The 25948-nt window shown below is 42.6% G+C and overlaps 1 protein-coding gene across 1 annotated transcript in view; it reads left to right on the top strand.

Annotated features, from left to right (window-relative positions):
• The first annotated feature begins 3864 nt into the window (after nt 1-3864).
• dok7b (docking protein 7b) overlaps nt 3865-25948 on the top strand; it is a 41568-nt gene continuing 19484 nt past the window's right edge. Inside the window, exons 1-6 of the mRNA XM_061083573.1 lie at nt 3865-3923; nt 4035-4080; nt 5537-5619; nt 6547-6697; nt 8701-8901; nt 23126-23245. Coding sequence (XP_060939556.1) covers nt 3870-3923; nt 4035-4080; nt 5537-5619; nt 6547-6697; nt 8701-8901; nt 23126-23245 — 655 coding nt within the window. The 5' untranslated portion in view covers nt 3865-3869. The remainder of the gene's footprint in view (nt 3924-4034; nt 4081-5536; nt 5620-6546; nt 6698-8700; nt 8902-23125; nt 23246-25948) is intronic.

Here is a 25948-nt window from a genome sequence, read left to right on the forward strand (position 1 = left end):
CAAGTCAGTGTAACCATAAAAAGGATTTAGAAGGTCCAATATTTGCCGGATATTGCTTAAGTAAAGCTGATAGGATGGTCATTAGCTTTGAGAAAGCTTGACCTGATGGTGAGAATAAATTATGTTATGATACAAAGAATTTCAATGAGAAAGTAACAGACGTAGCAACAGGTTTGTTACACAGTAATTTAAATATTTGTTACAATCCAGCAATCACAGACTAAGCTATGTGTCTCCTCTTTACCAGTAGATGGCAGCATTCTGTATCAAGTCTCTTTTCACCACACACGCACGCACACACACACAAACGCGCACACACGGACGCAAGCACATACACACACACTTACACACACACACATAATACCACTGAAACCCCCTTTTCCCATGATGTCATCCCAGTGCCATGGGAATATCTGACACATCCACTTAGTGTCCTGCTGCCTCCTCATCTCTCTCTCTCTCTCTCTCTCTCTCTCTCTCTCTCTCTCTCTCTCGCTCTCTCTCTCTCTCGCTCTCTCTATATGGTTGTGTGGGTTATTACTGGGTATTGCCCATGTTGTAGGGACCTAAATCTATTTACACACCCACAATATATGGGACGAAAAGCAGGTCTTCATCATGTTAATCATCACATTTTAAAATTGAACATTAAGGTTTGGGTAACGTTAGGTTAAGTTGAGGGTTTAGGCCCCAATAAGCCTCCAGTAAATGAATGTCAATATAATGTCCTCTGAAGTCATGGAGACTCGATTGTGTGCGTGTGGGCGTTTGTGTGTCTGTGTGTGTGTGCGTTTGTCTGTGAGCGTGTGCGTGGTGTTGGAGCTTTAGGCAGCTCTTGGCTGTCAGAGTGTGACATTTGACTGAATTCGACGATGTGAATTTTGTTTGTCACACACACCAAAACATTGCAGGAGATCAAGATATGTTCTAGTTTTAGTTTCACGCTCGGTTTCTCACTGCAGCACAGAAATGCAGAAGATTTTGTTTTTGTTGTTGTGCTTTCTGTGAGTGCTCCTTGCATGAGAATTGTTTGCAGTGCTGGTGGGTGAGTGTCTCCTCTGCTCGTCTCTGTTTAAAGCAGCCTCTTCTTCCCCAGGTAAAGACAGAGGTAGATGGAGAGGGAGGGAAAAAGGAGGAGGAGATTTCAAAATGCCGGGCAGAAGAACAACATCTTCCAATCCCATCTCTCCCTCTCTTTCTCCTCCTGCTCCTCCTCCTCCACCACCACGGCCTCCTCTTCGCTCACGTCGCAAATCCAAGTCACCTACATCCCGCTCCAGCCACGCCACTCCAAAACGAGCTTTGGATTTGGATAAAATTGGGGGCAAGTCTAATTCGGAAGACACCAGGCAAAACCGCAGAGGGTCCCGAGACCAGCGGGGCTCCCAGGGCTCCGAGCTGGACAGGAAGTGGGAGGGCGTGGCACTGGAGCTGCGTCACCGTGGCGGCAGGATGAGGGCAGCAGTTTACCAGACATCAGACCTGCCCTCCATGGTCAAAGCCAAGAGACAGCTGGAGCAGAGTGAGGGCAGAGGGCAGATGGACCGCAGTAAATCGAAGGCGACGTTTGTTTGAGGAGGAGGAAACGTGTGCGGCGTGCTGATGGGCGCTCAGTGACCACGCTGGCAGGCTCTGCAGCAGCTGAAACTCTGTCTGGTTCAAAGTTGAGGCAAAGTGTCAACAACGGTGCAGCTGCTCCCACACTTCCTGCTGAGGGCTGCTGCTGGCAGGCCGACATCCATCAAGTGCTTCGTGTCCGATCAACAGCCTAACCCTCATTCTGACAAGTTCTGTGCAGTGGAAGTACCTTGACACAAGTACTCTCTTACTGCTCTGTACCACTACTACCTTCCACAGGACATACTTTTCTATACACTACACAACATGTATCTGACAGATGATCCATTTCAATAATTCATTATTTTAGATGAATTTGCACAGCAGAATAAAGAATGTATTTGACCAACTGCAAAATTAAAATTATTTTTACTTTTGAATACATCAATAACAATTGCCATGCAATAATATATATAAATAAAACCGCATTGACATTATTGAGGGATATTTTGCAGATGACACCGTTCACTTAAGTAAATGTCCTTATTGATGTACTTAATTGTAGCGTAATTTTCAAATTGTTTCAATGCTTCTTTTAATGATCAAAACAAACTTTATCTATTCAGCATCTTTCAAAACACATATACAAGGATAAGTTGAAGTTAAAAAAGAAAACTTTAACGCAAACAATAGGAAAGAGTTAAAAAAGCTTTTTGAAGATCACACAGCATTAGAGCACAAATACAAAATCAGAAAATGTTACAGAGGAGAAAAGAGCAGAAACCAGACAAAATAAAACACTGTGAACTGATTAAAATACTTTGACTTAAGTGCAGGATCTAAGTACTAAGTTTAGATGACATCATCCAAATGTGTCCACACACACTTTTGTGAACTTTGTTGACCTGATGAAAAACTGGAGCAGTATTAAAGGAAGTAAAAGTAATTTTTGAACAGAAGTTGTTTCATATGTCTACCATCTGAATTTTAATTAAATGTTAATGTCTTTTTACAGTTCTAAATAACTATTTTTAAGAAAAGGTGTTTGTTGTTTATCCTCCCGGCACTGAATCGTCTACTTAATGAAAAACTCAACTTTACTCTGAGAAACGGAGTGTGTGGCCCTGAACGTCTCAGAGCGCTGCAGGTGCCACCTCGTTACCAAAAACATGATTTGTGAGTCAGGAGGATTTCCTGCATATTACACTGGACCTTGTTGCTGAGAGACCTCAGTGAATCACTGCCCAGTAAAAACTGCAGCACAAGTCCATGTTCATGCAATGAAGTATTTTCTTGAGTAATTGTGTTTTATAATCATTATTGTTGTTGTCCTTTGATTGGCAGAATCAAAGAAAATTCTATTTAGTTGGTAAAGCACTAAAACCCAACATGATATCAAGATACTTTCCAGAACTCACAACATGAAACCACTTTCCCAGTGATCAAAAAACCACTAACATATGGCTTTTGTCTGCAATGGGAATGGATACAGTCAGCATTCAGTCCAGGATCGAAACCAGAAAATCAAACTCCTCTACTGGTAATGAGGAAGGTATCAATCACCATGGTTCCCCAGGTTGTGAAATCCTGCATATAGCCACTAACTTTGAGGTAAAAGAGGTAGAAACAGTTTCCACAACGAGCACTTAGTGATTATGGAGAGAAAAACTCTTAACTGGTAGATATCTCTGACAGAAGCAGACATAAGGTGGGAGGCATCTGACTCGACCTGTTGGGGCGAGTGGAGAAATGGAGGAGAGAGAGAGGAGAGAGACCAGGAACAGTTGTGTCATAAAACCTCTCAGACTGGTTGTTATAATAAAAACTAATAGGAGGGCTACCAGATGGAATTATGTTATCAATGATGGCAGCATCAGGTATAGCAATAATCATACTAATATCATTACAACAATAATAATATCATTAGTAATAGTAATTGGTTGTTAATGCAGACTTCATTTACACAGACAGTGCCGAGGCTCCAGTGATTAGTATTAAGTCTGTATGAATCCCAGTCTAACACCCGGCTCACAGCTCAGGTGCGCCAGGTATGCGCGTTTAATCGAATTAGCTCCTGACTGGGGGGGGCCTCTCTGCCCACCCCGGTGCTCTCTCTACCGGGGAGTGAGAGAGCGCTGTGCCGGTGCCGGAGGGGCCGGAGCTGTGGGGGGCTATTTTGAAATGTACACCCCCTACCCTCACTCTCTCTCTCTCTCTCCATTACACACACACACACACACACACACACACACACACACACACACACACACACACACACACACACACACACCTGCTCGGAACCATGACAGAAGATGACGGATACAGTTGTCGCGGAGGGACAAGTCAAGTTTAGAGATGGGAAAAAGGTGAATTCCAGCACTTTGTCTGTTGTTTGAAACTTCTTGGAAACCTGTTCCACTTCCCAGTGTGTCCGGAGGAACTTTGTGATTTATTGTTTCCTCTGAACTTCTCCCCAGTGGAAGACTCGCTGGGTCGTGCTTCGGAAGCCCTCTCCGGTCGCAGGTACACGTGCCAAACCTCTCCTACCTCTTTTTATGATCCGTTCTTATCGTGCATGTTATTTATACTCCTCTTCTCAGCGGTGCAAACATGGATTCATTCATTTGTGTCGGTCAGCGTTAATGTCTAATTACAAAGTGTTAGTTGAGTTCCTGGCTGTGCGCCACGCCAGCGCGTAATAGCGCCAACACACTTTACGCAACACCTCGGCTGAACGGATCGATTGAATGAAAAGTAAAGCTGAGTTCAGATTCACCTTTACAGGCTGCGGACAAAACGTGGGTGTTGTCTGTTGTCCCCTTTCAAATGAAGAGTCTGGGTGTTAAATCACATTGTCAGTGCCACCCTGGTTGAAGGTTCATTATTTGTAAGCCCTCCAACTAGGATCATAAACTGTGACACTGGGGGTGTTTAATAAAGTTCCCTTCAGTAAACAAGCTTTGCAGAGTAAGAGAACTGCCGGTGTCTCTAAATCTGATTTGAGTTTCACTTGAGATGCTGTGATGTGAGGAATGAGTCTCAGAATACATGAACATATGGCTCCTGCTGTTGGCTACTGCTGCTGTGGGTGTCCTTGGAGAAACTGCCAAGTCTGATGGGAATAATGTAAAGTATTCTAGTGTGAGTGTGTGTGTGTGTGTGTGTGTGTGTGTGTGTGTGTGTGTGTGTGTGTGTGTGTGTGTGTGTGTGTGTGTGTGCGTGTGTGTGCGTGTGTGTTTGTGTGTGAGTGTGTGTGTGTGTGTCTGTTTGTGTGTGTGTGTGTGCCCAGGTATTACTCATCTTGTGGAGACCCAAATCTATTTAGACAGTCACATTAGGGACTTGTCAAGTCCGCATAATTCAAATCATTTCATTTGAAGACATATTTTAAGGTTAAATTTAGGTCTAGGTTTAGATTTAGGTTAAGTTTAGGGTAAGGGTTAGGTTAGGGACGAGGTTTAGATTAAGGTTGAGGTTAGGTTTAATTTTAGTTTAAGTTTAGGTTTAGGTTAAGGTGTAGGTTAGGTTTAGGGTGAGGGTTTAGTTAAGGTTTTATTTTTAGGTTAGGGGTTAGGGTTAGGGTTGAAGTAGTTAAGATATGGAAGTTTCCAGGAAATCAATTTAAGTCAACTTAATATCCTCTGAAGTCATGGAGCCATGGAGTGGGGCTAGGGGTGTGTGTCTGTGTGTGTCTGTGTCTGTGTGTGTGTGTGTGTGTGTGTGTGTGTGTGTGTGTGTGTGTGTGTGTGTGTGTGTGTGTGTGTATTTGTGGCTTGACTTTCATCATCAGCTGTGCCAGTGGATCATTGTTATAGGGTTTGTTATTATGACAGCTGTGCCATAAACGCTGGCAATCACACAGGAAGGATTACCGACAAAAAGTGACACTTGTTATTCCACATTCTCCTATTAATCACAAAATGGACCTCTAAGCCTGTCAGTTTTAACAGCTCAGTGCCTGTGTGTTTGTCTGTCTCAGACTGTCTGTCGCTGCTGGTGTATAAGGAGAAGAAGAAGCGGAAGGGCAGTGGCCACAAGGAGAGGCTCAATGTAACACTGGAGGTACGTTCAGCTGCAGCGCACCAAAGGCTCACTGCCTCGGATCTCGTGCTCAGGTTGTTTTCCCCCTCAGCTCTGTAGTGGTGCTGTGTCTCATGCTTCACCTCAGGCTTTCTACTAATGTCCCTGCCACATGGAGAGGGACATAAGGTGGGTGGTATCAGGCTAATTGCCAAGCAGCAACATTTGTCAGCTGCAGTGTGAAGTAGCTCCTCTAACCAGACATTGATATGTGAGACTATGAACAGTTCTAAAGGAACAAAGAAGAAAAGGGCTCATGGTCATAACAGTGGTACGATTTTTCCAAGTCAGGGGCCACAATTTAAACAAAGGGGCCAATCATATGTCCAACACCCACACACTATTCCTGATTCAGTAAGCTGCACATTAAAGTCATTCCTGGTGCACTGTGAGCTCTGATTCAAAACCACTCATCATTGAATATATTCAGAAATTTTTTCCTGCTCAGGAACAATGCTCAGAAAACAAGAATTCTTAACAAATTGTCATATTTATTGTTTGTATTGTAAGTAAGTGACGAGAGCAGGGGATCTTCAGGGGCCAGTCAGATTTCAGATTACACCCCTTGATCTTCCCCTGAGTCATATCTTCAAAATATTTAACAGGGATAGAAGAAAGAAACATATTTAAGGGCTGCTCAAACATCCATAAGAGCGTTTATGATCCTACAGCCCTGAACTGCGTCAGACCAAAGAGCCCAAAGGAACCAGAGAGACACAAGAGCTGCTGAAACATTCATGAGTCCGACTTTCTCCCCACAGAGCTCACACTCTGATATCTGAGAAAACCATGTGTTGTTGTCTTTCACTTTCTGTTTGTCGCCTCCGGGCGGCTGGAAAAGTATCCAGACGTCTGACAACAGAATTTAATGTGGGTCAAATCCACTCAACCTCAAATCTGCTCCTTCAGGGGATCTGCGGTGTCGAGCCCGGACCCGGCTACGACGGCGTGACCTACACTCTCACCATCCTCTGCCTGGCCAAGGCGCTGGTCCTGGGCTTCAACAGCAAAGACGCCCTGCTGGCCTGGGACGCCCATGTCCGCTACAGCCTGGGAGAAGGTCAGTGCTATGATACTGTGTGGATGTTGCAAAGCTGAGTAGCTGTTCCAGGGACGTTGTGTGCAAAGGATTTATGTGCTGGTTCACTAGAATGGTACTTATTAAAGTGCATATCTACACCAAAGCCCAACTTCCCCCTGTGGGAAATCACATTTAAATTCATCTGGATTTTTATTTGGATCTGCACCAAGATAAATATGAGTCCCCTTAACATGTCTGATTCATTTCATTAAGATCCATGAATTATTTCCGGAGAAATCTATGAAAATGTTGAACACTGCGCAATGTGTTCTTTCCGGATCTATGTATCCTTCCACCTTCTGTCATGTCGTTTTGTGTAACCCTGCTAAATATCAGACAAAGAACAAATGTAACCTCTTTGAAGGAGGGACAATTTAATTCTGATTTAATTTCAGATTAGTGTGTGTGGTTGCAGCAAGTGTCAGCAGGGATCCCAGATAACTACATATCAGCAGCAGGACCAGCAACCTGAGAGTCCTTTCATTGATGTAATGATTGAATATAATTTAATATTTTAAATATGAATCTAATCAAGGGCAAATCTAATGCAATCAAATATGTCTTGTGTTTTAGGCACTTCCATGACATCAGTCCCCCACTTCAGGGTGGTCTGTAATATGAGATCTGTAATTTTATGACAGGGCCCATTATCTTTGTTTAAAGTGGTTGTGAATGAGAAGAGGATGTCGATTAGATTATACTTTAGAACACTTCTAAATCTAAATCCAAGTGCAGAGCAGAGCATGAGTCTGAAGAATCGACAATTCTCAGCTCGCACTGCAGATTTAATGGACTCAGTGTTGTTAATCAACAGATAAGCATCTCTTTCCCTGTGATCAGCAAATATGATGCTCTTGTTATTGTAGATTATTACTTCCCCAGCTATAAACTGTAACTAGAACATGATAATGTCAATTCTTCGTTGATTAAACATCCTTTACAACAGAAAGGCCTTTGAGTGATCAGGTAAATATTCCAAATGCATTGTACTGTGATTGGCTTGTTGATCGTCCTCTGACGCTTGTGAAGCTGACGGAGGAGCCGGTGAAGGTCACTGCTGGCGATCAGAGAAAAGACACAGATTCAATCTCTGGTTTCTCTGCTCCTCTTCTTCCTATCTGCTCAATCTGCTGTCTCCACATCACAACCTTTATGTCAGTGGCAAGAGGTGATCCCAGGGAAACAGGAGGACATATGAGGTCATGCAAAACAACAACAGACACTGACTCACATTAATGTGTTTGAACTCAGATGGAGTTGCCCTGATACAGGTTGTGAGGTATAACTGGTGTTTTCCAAGACTAGATGCAAGATTTTAAAGAATTAATGAAAATAATGTACCATAATAATAAGGACCTTGTTTATTGTGGTATTTGTGTTCGGATAGTTATGTCAGTGCTTATATTTCCAACCAACGTTCTGAACAGCTGATTCTTCTTCCTCCTCCAAAAATCACCTTTATATTCAAGGCTCCATCCTTTCTCTTAATTGTATAACCTTCTGTTTCTGCATCTCTGTGAATATCACACAAGGTTTTTTTGATATGTCATAGAGAGCATTTTGTCCGCAATACATCGGATATATTACATTGCAATTTGAAAGCCACAGGATCATACTTCCTAGTTTCCGCTGAACTATTCAAAACATTGATGTCACATCCCTCCCTCCATCCATCCATCCATCCATCCATCCATCCATCCATCCATCCATCCATCCATCCATCCATCCATCCATCCATCCATCCATCCAAAATAAGAATGATGATGATTATTGTTAACTTGAGCCCACCTGATGTGTTGTAACGTACAACATGACATTTGTTGTGTGATTGATGTGCTTCGTGATCAAAGATATTTGAGTTTTCTTGAACAGACACACACAAAACACACACACACACACACACACACACACACACACACACACACACACACACACGCATATAAACGTATTCCCATCTCTCTCTCTCTCTCTCTGTCTTGCAGTCCACAGATTCAGTGTCAACGTTGAACCGGGTACCAAACTGGAAAGTGGCCCCGCCGCTCTCCACCTGTGCAACAACCTGTTGGTCCTCACTAGAGGTCTCCCTCCTGCCGTCATTGGCCAGTGGACGTTGTCGGCGTTGCGTCGCTATGGGGCCGTGCCTAATGGCTTCGTGTTTGAGGGGGGGACTCGCTGTGGATACTGTGAGTAGCTGCTGGATTCGTTTTTATTTTCTTACTGTGTGACGTTAAATTAACAGTCTGAAGACATAAAGGCAACAAGTTAATGTTGTGCAATAGGAGTAGACTTGACGTTGGCTAATTATTAATAATCATGAAATAGGATTATTAAAATAATAAAAATTATCTATCAAAAATAATTAAATTATTAATTGAAGATGATCAGTAATCAAATAACAATAAAACCACTAATGAGAAAATAGGAATTATCAATTAGAAAGTACAAGCTGTCAATTAACAATGATAAGGTTATCAACCAAGAATAATGAAAATAATTAGTCTAAAACAATAAAATTATCAATTTAAGAATAATACTATCTATATTAATAATTGAGAAAGGGGGGCACCACCCTGGTTACCAGGGACCAACGATGTCAAGCTATAATTATCAGTCTCATAATGATAAATGTCAAATTAATAATGTCAATATTTTAATATTAACGATTACTTAATAAACAGTGAAGGCTTCTAAGTTCGAGCACAGGCGATCATAATCCAGCTGCAATCACATACATATGCACAAATAATCACAGACTACAGATACTTTAATTACAAAAGTATTTATTAAAAAGGGGAAATAAAGTTATAATGTTATTCAATGATTTATCATTTTAACAAGCTCCAATATTTCAAAGGTAAACACAGCAGCAGCACTTATCACAATTCAGAAAATACATGGACAACCTGCGGTCTACCTATGTATGTCTGTCTCTATGTGTGTGTGTGTCTGTGTCAAAGTGTCTCTCTGTGTGTGTGTGTCTATGTGTGTGTGTGTGAAATAAAGTTAGTGTTATTTAATGATTCATCATCTTAACAAACTCCCATATTTCAAAGATAACAACAGCAACTTATCACAATTTAGAACACGCATGTAACCTCTGGTCCATCTATGTGTCTCTGTGTGTGTGTGTGTCTGTCTGTGTCTATCAATGTGTGTGTGTGTGTGTGTGTGTGTGTGTGTGTGTGTGTGTGAGAGAGAAAAAGAAGGGGGGTGGCGATGACGCGTAGTGACATCACATCTAAGATGGAGGCCGATCATGATTCGTGGAATCAAGGCCTAAAAACTCTCAAAATGGCGGATTGACTACAAAACAAGATGGCGGAGCCGTTATGAATTTAGAGCCAGGATGGGAGGAGAGAGAGAGAGCGGAGGCGTGGCAATAATAGACTCAAAATGGTGGGTTAACTTGCGTTATTCAAGATGGAGTCTATGTTAATGACACCATGTGGCCGGAGCGCACACTAGTGGTCGTCACATGAATTACACAAAGGAAATTTTAGACAAAGAGAATTCTTATCTCTGCTTGGCTTTGGGGCCGAATGGTTTCCAGATGTGTTCAGCCTCTCTAAGCATAGATTTAACTATGTGACATGACCTGTATTATAAATACAGGTCAGGAGTGTGTATAGGTCGGTTTAGAAGGAGAGAGAGAGAGAGAGAGAACATGAGAAAACATGTAAGGAGAGTCCAAAGAAGCTCTTAAAAGTACACGCCTGAGATGAGTTAACTGTGATTCACCCCTCAGCCCTCAAGCGAGCGTTGTGGGCCGAGGTTCTGATCGGTGAAATCACTGCAGACTCACACAGACGTTAACAGTGCGGGCGGAGGCTTTCCTCGCGGCCTCAAGCACTAACACAAAACCCGGAAATGAACCGGAAGTAGCGGCTCGTCGTAGCCGGCTAAAACAATGAGACTCAGCGGTCTCGCAACAAATACAATCAAATGTTAAATAATATGCTACGTATCAAAACTAACATCTGCCCAGATAATCAAGTCTTACTGTACCACCCTCGCGGTGTGTCTGCACCTCGGCGCGAATGTGTCGGGGGCCAGTGAATCACGTAGTCTCTCTCACGAGCGGAGCTCCTGGCTCGGCCGCTGGACCGGAAAAGGGAGCGAATTATTCGTGCTGCCTTGACGGAATGAAACTTCGTCTTCTTCTGTAACAGCGGAGAACGTGCTGTTTTACAGGAACGGAGTGGATTGCCTCTTACTCCTCAGCGGGATGAACGTCGCGCTTCTGCAGGGGACGGCTGGTTTGAAGCCGTTTGTAGATCGTTGGAAAAAAGAAAAAATAAAGTCTATGGAAGTGTGTGAGTCCGTCCAGCGGGGCACTTCCTGTTTCGATGTCTAATCGCCTCCTTAGTTACTGAGTCGTGTGGTTAGACCTCTTGAGGTCAGAAAACAACTTGAGCAGCGTGGAAAATAGGAGGACAAAGAGAGTCTCTTAAAAATACCGAGTTAACTAGTAGAACCCCGGAGGGGTTCTGTTGTTGCTTGGGCATCTGAGTGAAGAGAGAGAGATTTCTGTGAGCTCAGCCCTTTTAAGTCATGTCTCAGGTGACTCCCCCCTGGGAGGAGGGGTCAGGGGTCAGTGTGGCCCTCCAGCCAATTGAGTTGTCAGGATTTGGCCCCCAGGGGCGGGCTTACCGTGGGGGACCAGGACGTGATCTTTTGCCACATGGAGATAAGGGCCCATGCTGGATTTTTAAATGTTAGGGGTTACCCGAGCCTGGCCTAAGGTTTTACGACCCTTTGTTCTAAGTCGGATCACTGGGCCTTGCCCAACAGTCCCCCTTTGACCTGGGAAGTGGGTCGTTACCCAGTTTCCAGGGCACGCTAGGGTCGAGAGTCCAGTGATAATCCATGAGAGGTAATCCTTGAGTGGAGTTGAAGCATTGAAAGTTAGTTCATCATGAGGCATAAATGTCTTTGAGGCATGAGTCTAAACAGAGAGAGGTAATTGTCTGGGCAGACAGAGGCTAAACAACATATATTCTAAAACACGGCGCACATTTCAATTTCACATAATGCTTATCGGCAGTTATTGTTAACATACTGATGAATTTCGGTGAAGAGTGAAATGAAAGAAAAGTGGAAAAAGGAACAGAAGAAAATGTTTGAGTAGGTGCTGGTGTTTTGAGGTAATCATGTGTGTTATTCTGTCAAACCAAAACATTTAGAACGGCGAGTCACGTTCTGTTGTTCGCTAATCTGTGAATATATGGTAAATCCTATTTCTAGGTTTGCAAATCTACAGATATTGAAATTTTTCTGCCAAGACTGAATTGCCAACTGTACCCGTGAGGGCTGCACAACCGTAGTGGTAACGACTTCAAAATCCTCAACGAGGTCTAAGGAGTTCACTACCTGAACATACGTTATACGATTTACTGACAGAGGGTCTAAAGCATGCAGCTATTGATGGAGTGAGTGGTTTGAGCGGTCTTTGTTTTAAAATTGGGATTTCTTCCCCCCCCCCTTTCAGGTGTGGAGGTGAGAGGGGGTTTCTGGCAGCGCCTCGGTCCTTCCCAGTCATTGAAGTCATCTTTAGGAGTGGAGAAGGAGGGCAACTGCTTCTAGTTTCGCCAACGGGGTTCAGTGTCTGGTCTCTTAGGGGAGCCTGGAGGAACACGTGGCACAATGTCTCTCATTGCTTCATCCACACATCTCCGTATTAATTCCTCTGTGCCAGGATGCATCCCATGTGTTGGATTTCGGTCACCATCACTATACTCCTGGTATTGATGAGGTTTCCTTTGGTTACAGCCCCTACTTCTCTGTGGAGAGGGATTCAGGTGCTGAGGTCGAAACTGTTTGTGGGGCTGGTTGAAATCCTCACCCCCTTGGTTTTGAGGGGCACCCTGTTGGAAGGGTCGTTGTTTCTGGTTCTCTTTGCTGGGGTTCATCCTGGCGTGGGGAAAGTTGTCATCTTCCAGCGCCGGGTCCACATTGAGTTGGACTTGAACTGCCAGAACCACGGTGTCGTCTTCGTTACACCCTCGGTTGTCTGGGTCGAAGCGATAAATGTCTTTTTCAAGGGGCTCTTGCCGCCGGTTGCGGATTTCCTCTCTTTGAGGGGGTGCTGAGTCATCAGTGTCTTTTGACTCGAATGTGCCACGGTACTCATCTTCGTGGCCACCATCTCTTGCACCGGGGTTGGCGGACCATCCAGGACGCGACCGTGAGTCATGGTGCGCCTCTGCCTGAGTGGCAGACTGGGAATCTCCTTCAGCCCTCCAGGACGGAGTCCTTCCGTCGTTGTGATGTGGATCAGCATGGCTCCGTGCAGGATGTGTTCCTTCTGGCTGGAGTGGATGCTGTGTGTCCGCTGGACAGGCATTTGATGTTGCCTCATAGCGGTCGCAGGTCACTGCACGTCTAGGGGTTGAGTCCTGCTCCCCCTTTGGTGTTGAGTGGGTCGGAGCGGTGGACTGCTGGGTGTGTCTGGCTCTCCAGAGCAAAGCTCCCTCTGCATGAGGGTTGTGGAGCTGTGCTCGCAGCTGTTCTCCCAGTGTCTCTGTTCCGCTGGCTCCACCGGGAATGACGTCAGCTCCTGGCCCTGTCATCAGGGATCTCAGCTGGAGGGGGGGACAGCTCTGTTTGACTGTGCCCCCCTTTCTGCTGACCTTTGACCTGCGCATGCTCCTGCACCGCCTGGTCCTGTTCTTTGCGGGTCTCGATGATGTGCCGCAGGTGGGAGTTTTTTTTTTTCTCCTGCTCCGCTCGACATGCTGCTTGCATGGCTATGAGCGCCTTCGCATGTTCTTGGGTCTGCAGCTCGGCTCTCTGCTGGTAGAGGAGTGTCAGTTGACCCAGAGCATGGGGTATTTTCGGATGCGGGCCAGTGGGGTTGATGAGTGCATGGACAGTTCTTGATCTTACGATCGCAGGTACTTATTTCATACTCACTCAACTCACTCACCGCATCATTAGAAAAAAAATTAATCAGACTGGCTACAGTCTCTAATAGGACCTCTGGTCCTGTGGGAGCACTTGCCCCACGGTGTTACATGCTACTCATCTTCTGACTGCGAAAAGGCACCTGGTGGACTGCTCAAGCTTGCTTGGATAAAGTGGGTAAAACACTTAATTAAAAACTACACAACAAGATACACAGGTGAGCTTCACCCTGTGTCTATAAAGTAGCAATGAAGGATAGCTCGGTGGCTCAATCCTCAAGACCTAGTTGGTCAACAACTAGTCTTCTCAAAACTAGTCTCTCAAATCTAGTTTGTCTCCTTAAGATCAAAAGCATGCAGAAAATCTCCTATAAAAATTACCAACTACTGAAACGCAGTCAGCAACCAACCATAGTTACACAAAAGTCTGCTTAGCAAAGGGAATTAAGAATAAAGAAAATTCAAAGAGAAATTAGTTTCGAACCTATGTCTCTCTTCAAAGATTAATCATAATTATTGTGCATTGAGATGACACAACCACTTATATGCTAGAAGCAACCAACCACGGATACACAAGGCACTAGTATACCTGCTTGGGACAGATGCAAAGGGATTACAATAAAATTTTTCAAAGAGAAATAAATTCCTAGAATTATTTTTCTCTTTTCTTAAATTATTTATGATTCTTGTGCCTCGAGAACACAACCACCGATTGCAATCTGCAGCCAATTACGGATACACCAGGCACTGGTATACCGGTTTGGTAAAAGTTCAAATGAATTAAAAATAAAACTTTGCAAAGAAGAATAAATTTCCAAAATTATTTTCTTCTTCAACAACGAATCATGATCAATACCAAATGAGAGAAAGCAAAAGTTTTGAAAAAATCAAATTTTCAAAAAAAATTTAAATTTTTCAAAAAAAAAAATTAAATTTCTGGAAAAAAAGAATCTGGATTATTGTACACAGTATTATGATACAGCTGGAGTTAGATCGCCTCACAGGGGGCACCATTTATGTTGTGCAATAGGAGTAGACTTGACGTTGGCTAATTATTAATAATCATGAAATAGGATTATTAAAATAATAAAAATTATCTATCAAAAATAATTAAATTATTAATTGAAGATGATCAGTAATCAAATAACAATAAAACCACTAATGAGAAAATAGGAATTATCAATTAGAAAGTACAAGCTGTCAATTAACAATGATAAGGTTATCAACCAAGAATAATGAAAATAATTAGTCTAAAACAATAAAATTATCAATTTAAGAATAATACTATCTATATTAATAATTGAGAAAGGGGGGCACCACCCTGGTTACCAGGGACCAACGATGTCAAGCTATAATTATCAGTCTCATAATGATAAATGTCAAATTAATATGTCAATATTTTAATATTAACGATTACTTAATAAACAGTGAAGGCTTCTAAGTTCGAGCACAGGCGATCATAATCCAGCTGCAATCACATACATATGCACAAATAATCACAGACTACAGATACTTTAATTACAAAAGTATTTATTAAAAAGGGGAAATAAAGTTATAATGTTATTCAATGATTTATCATTTTAACAAGCTCCAATATTTCAAAGGTAAACACAGCAGCAGCACTTATCACAATTCAGAAAATACATGGACAACCTGCGGTCTACCTATGTATGTCTGTCTCTATGTGTGTGTGTGTCTGTGTCAAAGTGTCTCTCTGTGTGTGTGTGTCTATGTGTGTGTGTGTGAAATAAAGTTAGTGTTATTTAATGATTCATCATCTTAACAAACTCCCATATTTCAAAGATAACAACAGCAACTTATCACAATTTAGAACACGCATGTAACCTCTGGTCCATCTATGTGTCTCTGTGTGTGTGTGTGTCTGTCTGTGTCTATCAATGTGTGTGTGTGTGTGTGTGTGTGTGTGTGTGTGTGTGTGTGTGTGTGTGTGTGTGTGTGTGTGAGAGAAAAAGAAGGGGGGTGGCGATGACGCGTAGTGACATCACATCTAAGATGGAGGCCGATCATGATTCGTGGAATCAAGGCCTAAAAACTCTCAAAATGGCGGATTGACTACAAAACAAGATGGCGGAGCCGTTATGAATTTAGAGCCAGGATGGGAGGAGAGAGAGAGAGCGGAGGCGTGGCAATAATAGACTCAAAATGGTGGGTTAACTTGCGTTATTCAAGATGGAGTCTATGTTAATGACACCATGTGGCCGGAGCGCACACTGGTGGTCGTCACATGAATTACACAAAGGAAATTTTAGACAAAGAGAATTCTTATCTCTGCTTGGCTTTGGGGCCGAATGGTTTCCAGATGTGTTCAGCCTCTCTAAGCATAGATTTAACTATGTGACATGACCTGTATTATAAATACAGGTCAGGAGTGTGTATAGGTCGGTTTAGAAGGAGAGAGAGAGAGAGAGAGAGAGAGAACATGAGAAAACATGTAAGGAGAGTCCAAAGAAGCTCTTAAAAGTACACGCCTGAGATGAGTTAACTGTGATTCACCCCTCAGCCCTCAAGCGAGCGTTGTGGGCCGAGGTTCTGATCGGTGAAATCACTGCAGACTCACACAGACGTTAACAGTGCGGGCGGAGGCTTTCCTCGCGGCCTCAAGCACTAACACAAAACCCGGAAATGAACCGGAAGTAGCGGCTCGTCGTAGCCGGCTAAAACAATGAGACTCAGCGGTCTCGCAACAAATACAATCAAATGTTAAATAATATGCTACGTATCAAAACTAACATCTGCCCAGATAATCAAGTCTTACTGTACCACCCTCGCGGTGTGTCTGCACCTCGGCGCGAATGTGTCGGGGGCCAGTGAATCACGTAGTCTCTCTCACGAGCGGAGCTCCTGGCTCGGCCGCTGGACCGGAAAAGGGAGCGAATTATTCGTGCTGCCTTGACGGAATGAAACTTCGTCTTCTTCTGTAACAGCGGAGAACGTGCTGTTTTACAGGAACGGAGTGGATTGCCTCTTACTCCTCAGCGGGATGAACGTCGCGCTTCTGCAGGGGACGGCTGGTTTGAAGCCGTTTGTAGATCGTTGGAAAAAAGAAAAAATAAAGTCTATGGAAGTGTGTGAGTCCGTCCAGCGGGGCACTTCCTGTTTCGATGTCTAATCGCCTCCTTAGTTACTGAGTCGTGTGGTTAGACCTCTTGAGGTCAGAAAACAACTTGAGCAGCGTGGAAAATAGGAGGACAAAGAGAGTCTCTTAAAAATACCGAGTTAACTAGTAGAACCCCGGAGGGGTTCTGTTGTTGCTTGGGCATCTGAGTGAAGAGAGAGAGATTTCTGTGAGCTCAGCCCTTTTAAGTCATGTCTCAGGTGACTCCCCCCTGGGAGGAGGGGTCAGGGGTCAGTGTGGCCCTCCAGCCAATTGAGTTGTCAGGATTTGGCCCCCAGGGGCGGGCTTACCGTGGGGGACCAGGACGTGATCTTTTGCCACATGGAGATAAGGGCCCATGCTGGATTTTTAAATGTTAGGGGTTACCCGAGCCTGGCCTAAGGTTTTACGACCCTTTGTTCTAAGTCGGATCACTGGGCCTTGCCCAACATTAACAAAAGCAGCTGAACGATGACAACATGTGCAGTACCTGGCATTCCTGACTGTTTTGGTGTTGTTGTTATATTTGGCTTGTTTTCTGGATTATTGTCTCGTAGTTTGACGTAAATTGTTCAGATTCAAAGAGGCTTCTTTGAACTAACTCTCAGTATTAACCAAGACTAAGCAGTGTTGGTCAAATCTCTTTTACATCACAATTTGTTTCTATACGTCCATTCATTCATTCATTATACTGTTGTACTTAATTGTTGGTCTCTTACTCAATGAAGAATCAGATTAGTTGCTTGTGTACTTTATGAATGGAAGGTTACAGATATCATCATACATCTTCTCTAGGTTATAGGAAACTAAGTTACTCAAGTAGCAGCTGCTGGTTGAAGGACAAAACAAAAGGGACAAGTAATCCATGAGAAGGAGAGAGACTGAGGTTCAGTGTAAAACTAACTGAGGATGAAGTACTCAGAACTCACTGGTCCAGAAACTTGACCCGTACGATACACAGGCACTGCAGCAAAGTCGTCTGAAGGCCACTTTTCAACACTGGTGGAAGAAGCATTTAGATTCTTTACTTGAGTAAAAGTTATAGAGAAACATTAAATATATAGTCAAACACAAGAGCATTAGAAAAATAGTCAAGAATAAGTTCACTGCAGTGAGATAACTAATAACAGAACTACTTTAAAGCTGACACTGAAAAAAGGTGTGTGTTATTGGAGATTACAGATATGAACAATAAGGAGAGGGTGGTGGTGGTCTGCATCGTCCATAATGTCCAGCAGTGTGTTTAGGCTCAGCAAAATGTATTTTAAGTAATGAAGTTAAAGTACCGGTTTGGTCCTTGTGACTGGTTTATTATTATTATATACGACATGTACTGTTGTAGCTGCGGGAGGTTTAATCTACACTGTGATATTCAGGGACAGCAGATAAATCTTAGGAGACATGAGATGATTAATGGCAGATCATTAGTGATTTATTGCAGGTGTTTGTACAGTAACTTTATCCATGTTAGAGACGACTTTCTATGTATGAACCCTGTATGTCTGCCCACCAAATAATACTGTGTGTGTGTGTGTGTGTGTGTGAGTGTGTGTGTGTGTGTGTGTGTGTGTGTGTGTGTGTGTGTGTGTGTGTGTGTGTGTGTGTGTGTGTGTGCCAGGGTTTAGGTATCTTCTGAATGTCCAGCTGATGCGGACATGAATGTAAAGAATGAGCCGCAGTTTATGTTTTGGTGTGTGTGGGTGTGTGCGTGCATGTTTGTGTGTACAACAAGGACAACAGAAATAGTGTTGAATGGGACATGTTAGTATTTGAGGAGGAATTTAATAACTTACCTGCCCACAGCAGAAGTAGCTTTGGTTTAAAGGGACATGGGGAATATGCTGTGTCAGTTCTCCCAGTACATAATATATTTCATACTATACTACATCCTCACAATTTTTTTTTTCAGAGATGTACCAGTGTTCAGAGAAAGTTTATGGGTTCCTGTGTGTGTCTGTGTGCAAACGGACACATGGCTTCTACAGGAATAACCATGAGGTCCAGAGGCTCTGGTTTCACTGTTCCGATGAGCCGCATCTATAAATACCAACCTCCCCTTGTAGTGGCCCCCCAGCCAATCATAAAGTAGCTGTTGGCTACACGGCCAATTGCAGTCTTCTCACTCACCTTGTCTGCAAATTAGCCAGCAGCCACAGGGGCGGTGTAGCGAGAGCCTCTTGGCATGGCTGCGTGAAACGGAGAGTGACAGAAGGAGAGATGCCAGAGTCACATCGGAACGTTACATTCCTTGCATGAGTGCAAGGCAGAGCAGAGTGTTAGTTTACATTTCTACATGTTTATTTGTATTTGTTGAACACGTATGAGACATGACACCACCAAGCTGTCATTTTATGGAGAGTTCCACCCACTGCATACTTTCTGTTGAGCATCAACAAACAAGTTCAGTTCAATTTTCTATCAGCCATTACAACACACACCAACTCATTTGCCTGTTGGCAATGATTTGGTTTGACCTCATCTCAATCATCAGTCCCTGGTGCTGATGTCGGCTGCTCCAGAAACCAGCAACAACTCTAGTGAAACCCATTCAAGCGTAGAATCTTTTAGTTTGGCTTCTCGTCCTGTCAGTTTTCGTAGAATCTTTTAGTTTGGCTTCTCGTCCTGTCAGTTTCTTTCACAATGGACTTCTGCAGCTAACATTTTTCTATGTGCAAGCAGGAAAAGTGTCTGGAGGTTATGCATACTGGCTCATCGGCAGGTCAACAAAGCCATTATGAATGTGAACAGATCCACAAGTGTTTCTCCTCTTATGAGTTAAAATATCAATTTTGAAAGGAGATGCTGTTGAATTAATGCGATGATTAAAGGTTGTTATGGCCTTTTCTGGTCAGCCAAATACTAATGGACATTAACCCTGCAACTCTTATATAATCATAATAATTCTTTTGGGCTGCAATCAGTGATGTTATCATTATTGATTTTTTAAAAGTCAGAATATAAAATATCACTTCTGTAGCAGAAATATTTAGTTCCAGATGAAAAAGTCACAACATTGTTGCTGATTAATTTTCATTTTCTGTTGATTTATTTATCGGTCAGCTCAAATATTTTTTTCCTTTGATGAGTCATGTTACTCAGATGAATATGACTGTTAAACTGTGACTGTCTTCATGCAGCTGCTTGTTGGTTTCTTGAAGGTGACCAGGGTCCAATAAATCATTAGATTTCATAGGAACCCACACACTGATGTGTTTATAGTGAACAAACCCCAAGGAAATGTGTTCCCAGAGTACAAGGAGCTCTCTAATAGCACTCATATGTTAACAAGCTTGAGAAGTACAAACCGGCAGAGCATGTGTGTAGCAGAGTGTCAGACCGTTGAAAAGAGCAAGATGTGCAAATGCACGGTGCAGGATAATTATAATAGTAGAGCTTTGAACTTTATAAAACAGCCGTTCAGCTCTCTAATTTCCCTCAAGGACCTTTTGTTTGACTAAATCGGAGAGAGCAGATCAAGAGGTCTTGTAACGCTGCCGTAGAAAAACCTCTCACCCTTCACTGATGCTCTCTGCTGTGAGAGTCAGCTGCACGATACAGTGTCTGGCTGCAGGTTGTTATGAGAACATGTTCGACATCGTATAGTCAGTGATATCAGTGATATCAGGGCTCCAGCTGTCATTCGACGTGATAATGATGCCAACAGCTTCTGCTATCGATGCTTGGAGCTGAGCTTGTGTCTAAGCTGGACGGATATCTTCTGGCTTTATCAGATCCTCATGTGTTGGACAGACTAACACACACACACACACACACACACACACACACACACACAAACACACACACACACACACACACACACACACACACACTGCAGACACAGTAATAAATGATCCTCTACAGAGTTTAGAAGGCTGTCAGTGCCTTGTGATCGAGATAAGAGCAATTTTAAGCTGACACGCCATTTCAGCAAACTTTCAATGACCCACTATGAGCATGAACACTCACACACCTCATATTGTGGCACCAAGCTATGTCTGACAGGGTTTCTCTTTGGTGCTTTTTTACTATGCTGATACGTGTGTCATGTTGTGCAACATTTTATCCAGATTCTCGGTCAGCACAAAGTAAAATGCAAACTCAGCAACTTTCAAATGACATTTAGGTGTGAATATTTCACAGGAGGTTAAAATGTCTCTGACCTTTAAGACAGAATAGACATCCACCCAACTTTGATTTATTACCTCCATACATGTCATTGATTATAAGTGCAGAATGTTGTTAAGTAGTTTATTCAAATGTTAACTGTTCACTCTTATTAAGGACTGGTGGACACCATAGGACTGGATTTTACACCCAATTTACCTCTTCCAACATCGCAGGGGCATTCCCGATTAAAGGCCAGTCAGGGCCGATAATCTGCCCAAGTGGGAGGGATGCACAAAATAATCTGAATGCTACTGATTGTGTCGGAGCTTCCGTTTGATTCCAAGTCTCTGGAATCACTACTTTGAAATATTTTCAGACAAACAGCAAGTGTGTACATTCTGACATTTAGAATATGAAAAATCCCTTCAATCTTTCACTTTGTCTGTGGTTTCTAATGTTTTTAAAACTAAAAACAGTTGAATATCCTCCACTGTGCACCAGGCCTAAGCAATTTAAAGGAGGGAAGTTGAAGTCAAAAATGAAGATGAATATTGGTCGCGAGTAGTCAGAAAGTTGGAATGCAAGAAGTAATTTATCGTCAATTCAATGTGCCACTGCTTCAATGGTTAAGAAAATAAGATCTGTCTGCACAATATTTGTGAGAAATATCAAGGCCCCATTGGTGTTCATAACAAATAAAAAAACATTATGACAGAGGCTTCTGAGAAATTTTTATAATGCCAGAACATACCTCATTTTTATTATAAAGGTCACACTGACAATGCCCCATAAATACTAAGAAAAAGCTTTACAAAACCTCTGATGACGTGTGTTCACACTAGATAAAAAGTAAACAGTGGAAAGACCGACAGTCCTGATCTCACTTCTGTTTCTGAGAAAGTTGCAGACCTTACGCGTTAAACGTAAAAAAAACAGCTTTGATCGTTCATGCTCAAAGACATTTCTGGTAGACTTTAAAGCTGTTTTAAACACAGATTAAATGACTGTGAAATGTGAAACAGTGATAGTGGTGGTGGTGATGAACTCACAGTAAATCATCACACAACTCTACATTTCTTTTTAGCATCTTTCAGCTGGTTTCTTGGTTTTCTGTCCCATGATGACTTAACTTTGTTTTAGTTCACTATCACTGCTCCCATTGCATCATCAGCTACTCTGTGTTTGAAGATAACAGTGGAAAGCCTTTTGACTCAGGAGTTGGTCGAGACAAAACTCTAAGGACGTGAACTGATAAGCAAATTTCCATTACAATAAAGCTTAGTGATGATTCAAGCCGGACCTCTGTACGATTATTCAGCTTAACATCTAATAAATGCTGCGAAAGCAAAAATCCCTGAATACGCACTTAGTTTGAGGAGGAAATTTAAATGTTAAATGGAAGGGATGTAATATCCACTGATGGGGCAGTGCAGAGGCAGAACGTAGGGTCTTCATTCTGCTGCAGAGATAACACACAAACTCTCTTGATATCTTTGTTGATGTGTTGAACGTGTGTGGCTCAGTTTTTTCCCCTGGAGATTGTTTGTTCTCTTTTTCTTTTCATTTTTTGTGTCCGTCGTGTTAGAAGCGTCATCAACTCCTAGTGAGTCCATCCACTCCTCTGGACTTATACCAGGAGGTCAGGTGGAGGTGTCCTCACATACACCTCCTCCGGAAAACTGTGGAGGAGCTCTGGGGTTCAGTGTGCATAAATAAAACGTTAAACTTGTTTCTTAAATTTCCCAGTGAACGGCTTTTCTGCTCCTCAGCTGTTTTGCTCTGTTATTATCAGCTAACTCAGTTCCACAAAACCAAAGATGATTTCACCAAAGCCCTGAGTAAGGCCTTACGTCGTGGCTGTCTTTTCAATGTCTCCATTATGTGACATTTTGATGTTTCATTCATTTTGTTTTCGCTGGTCTTGTGTTTTCCCAGCACCTACCTCTGTGTTGGCTTAATAGGCGAGAGGGTGGTGAATTGATAGATGTCTTATGTAACCTTTAGAAGAAAAGGTTGCTGCTGACTCAAAGAACATCCTCCCCTCTCCGGCAGCTTTCAGCGCCTCGATGAATATTGTTTGACCTTACGCCAACATTTTCTTTTCCTCCATATTTCACCATTTGCTACAGTTTTTTCTTACTTCTGCCATCAGATGCACTGAACTTTATATTAAGATTAGTTGTTTTTTAACTGATTTTAACTGAGCTTAACTGATATTTTTATCTTTATTTATCTCTGTGTTCATATTTAAAGTGTTTCTCTCTCTCCCTGTCCACCTTCCAGGGGCGGGTGTTTTCTTCTTGTCCTGTTCAGAAGGAGAGCAGATCAGTTTCCTGTTTGACTGCATCGTCAGGGGTGTCACCCCCAGTAGGGCCCCACACGGCCTCCGACCTTCTCTGCCAGGTGAACACACACACACACACACACACACACACACACACACACACACACACACACACACACACACACACACACACACACACACACACACACACACACACACACAAGTTGTTAACAGAATCCGTTGACTTTGTTAATAATACATATATGCCTACACAGAATTTAATTACGACCATGTCAGTTGATGAGAACTGAAATGATCAGTCCCATTGGTGTGTGAGTTGAGGACTTCCATGATAAAGGTTTACTACCTGTTTAGTGTGCATGTTTAGCATTCGTGTCGGGCGCCATGCTAACGGAAACAGCACATGCTTAAAGCCCCGAGAGTCACCGTGTGGATCAAGGGGTCGAGCCTTTGTGTGTGACCCTTGCGCTATTGTAACATACTGCTAATTTCATAGGCATTCCTGAGACCACAAAGATGGAGACAGATGGTTTGGTGACAGTCGGAAAGAGAAAAGTTGCGCAGGGCACATACCAAGGATCTGACATCTCTATGATGCCTTCGAATAGACACAGACACAAGCACACTGGGAATGTGCGTTAACTGTACACATTGATATTCCTCAGGAGCTATTTTTAGTTTATGTGGTTTAAAATGGTAAGATATGAACATTACAGGTCAGCTTATAGACAAAACTATAACTTCAGAGTCAGTTATCTTATAAAGCTTTTATAGTATCTCACTATTTTTGACCTGGACCCAGTTTCCACATTCATTTCCATCACACTGATTGGTCTGGACTTTCCTGTCAGGTCTCTGTAGAATTATTTATGTCCTGCTATAGTCAGGGAGTTGTCCGCTGCTCTTCTGTAATGCAGAAGGTCAAAATCATCTCAAACCCTTCTTCTTCAACTCACTGATGTATCGCTCTCTTTCCCCAAACACTGAGTGGCTGCAGTCGTGGAACAAGACTAGATTTCCTTAAGATTTAGTGTAACTTAAAGGTACCACATGGGGCTTTTTTGGAAACTAAGAAAAGTGTTGTTTACATTCCCTTTCACTCTCTAAAAAACATTGTGTATGGAGAGCTAAATGCTAAATATAGTTTATCACTCTGCAGCGCTGACCACCTGGTCAAAGGAAATACGTTTCTGTAAACATGATGCCTTGTACCTCCACTCCTCTGTCCGTCCAGGCCATCCGCGTGAACGCAATGTTAGGAGTGGCTGGAAGGATTTTCAGATTTAGCACAAACGCACACTTGGACTCAAAGATGAAATATTTAGAGTTTGGTGATCGCAGGTCAAAGGTCACTGTGACTTGACAAAACACGTTTTGCCATAAGTCAAGAATATTGGACGACCAACTTTACCTCCTGAACCACAGCATCCGAGATGATGAGAAAATAACTTAATTTCGACTTCATTACATATGAGTTAGGATTTACACTTGATTGGTTGGTGGAGGTGAACGACTGTGAGGCGTGGGAATGTGTGTTGCATCACCTTTGTGTGTCCATGTGCATCTGAGAACAAAAGGATATTAATTTATTCTCATTATGATCACATCCATCTAGCAACGCACTGACACAATGTGATTATGTTGGTTGTGAATCTCATACACTTCCTGTCTGGGAAAAACTGCTCAAATAGGAGTCAATGGTCTAATTAGTGTCAGGTAAGGGGCCCTTTAAGTTCCAACTGGACTAACAAATACTGATCCAGGCTGAAAATGAAAACTTCGGTTCCTCTGCCAGATTTCTTCTCTTGTCAGCCGACCTGCGTCCCTCTGCTCTGGGGCCCACTGCCCCCACCGATATCCAGTGCTGTGAAGCAGCTATAATTAGTGTGGACTAGCAACGTTAGCAAATGTTAGCTGACACCTCACATAGCATAGTGAAGAAACTCGGCATCTACATGCTAGCATTAGCTGCTGCGATCCAGAGGCAGAAATCCAAGAGGGGAGATTGTTGACACCTATACACACAAACACCCTGACCTACTGCGATGTGCTCACATAGCAAAACACACACCATGGAAGCCATGCCTCCCCCCTCACACTCAGCCGCCTCCAAACTATATAGCACAGCTTTAAGTGTGTAATTGGCTGGATTTTTACACTAAATTGATTTTCCCACAGACAGTTGAGAGCCTGTAACCTCCTGTGGGAAATGTTCAATTTACAAGCTGGAGAAACGGTTGATGACACATTCACACACGAGGCAGACGACTTAAAGACGCTCCTATAACTTCTGATGTTTACATTTGCACTTACACACTAAACTGTTTCCAGGCCTGGTGCCGTGACATGGGTTTTACATAAAGACATTCTACCACACTTTCATTGTCTTGTGATTTCCAGAATAAATTGATAATACTACAATAATAATATTTTCAAGAATAAAGTTATAATTTAAGAGTATATGTCATATTAATCTGTGTTTTATTCAAAGAGGATTCATAGTTCCTCAAGAAACAATGTGATTGGTTCATGGTTTGGAACCAGAAGGAGTGGAACTGGGTTCTCCTTGCTGCTGATTCCTTATACATCTTATTTTCTTGATCTCTTAATTTAAGGAATTTTTCATTAAATTCAAACTTTTGCTGTTAAAAATATGACTTTTTTTGTTGTTCTCGTAATATTACAATTTCTCCAAATCTCTTAATCTTAAGGATTTTCTCCCTTCAACTTGGCTCTAATAATCGGTTGTAAATCATCACCATTACTTCAGTGGATATTTTATTTATTAAGTGCTAATTATT

The sequence above is a fragment of the Limanda limanda genome, chromosome 2 (assembly GCF_963576545.1).
Source record: "Limanda limanda chromosome 2, fLimLim1.1, whole genome shotgun sequence".
Taxonomy (NCBI): Eukaryota; Metazoa; Chordata; class Actinopteri; order Pleuronectiformes; family Pleuronectidae; genus Limanda; species Limanda limanda.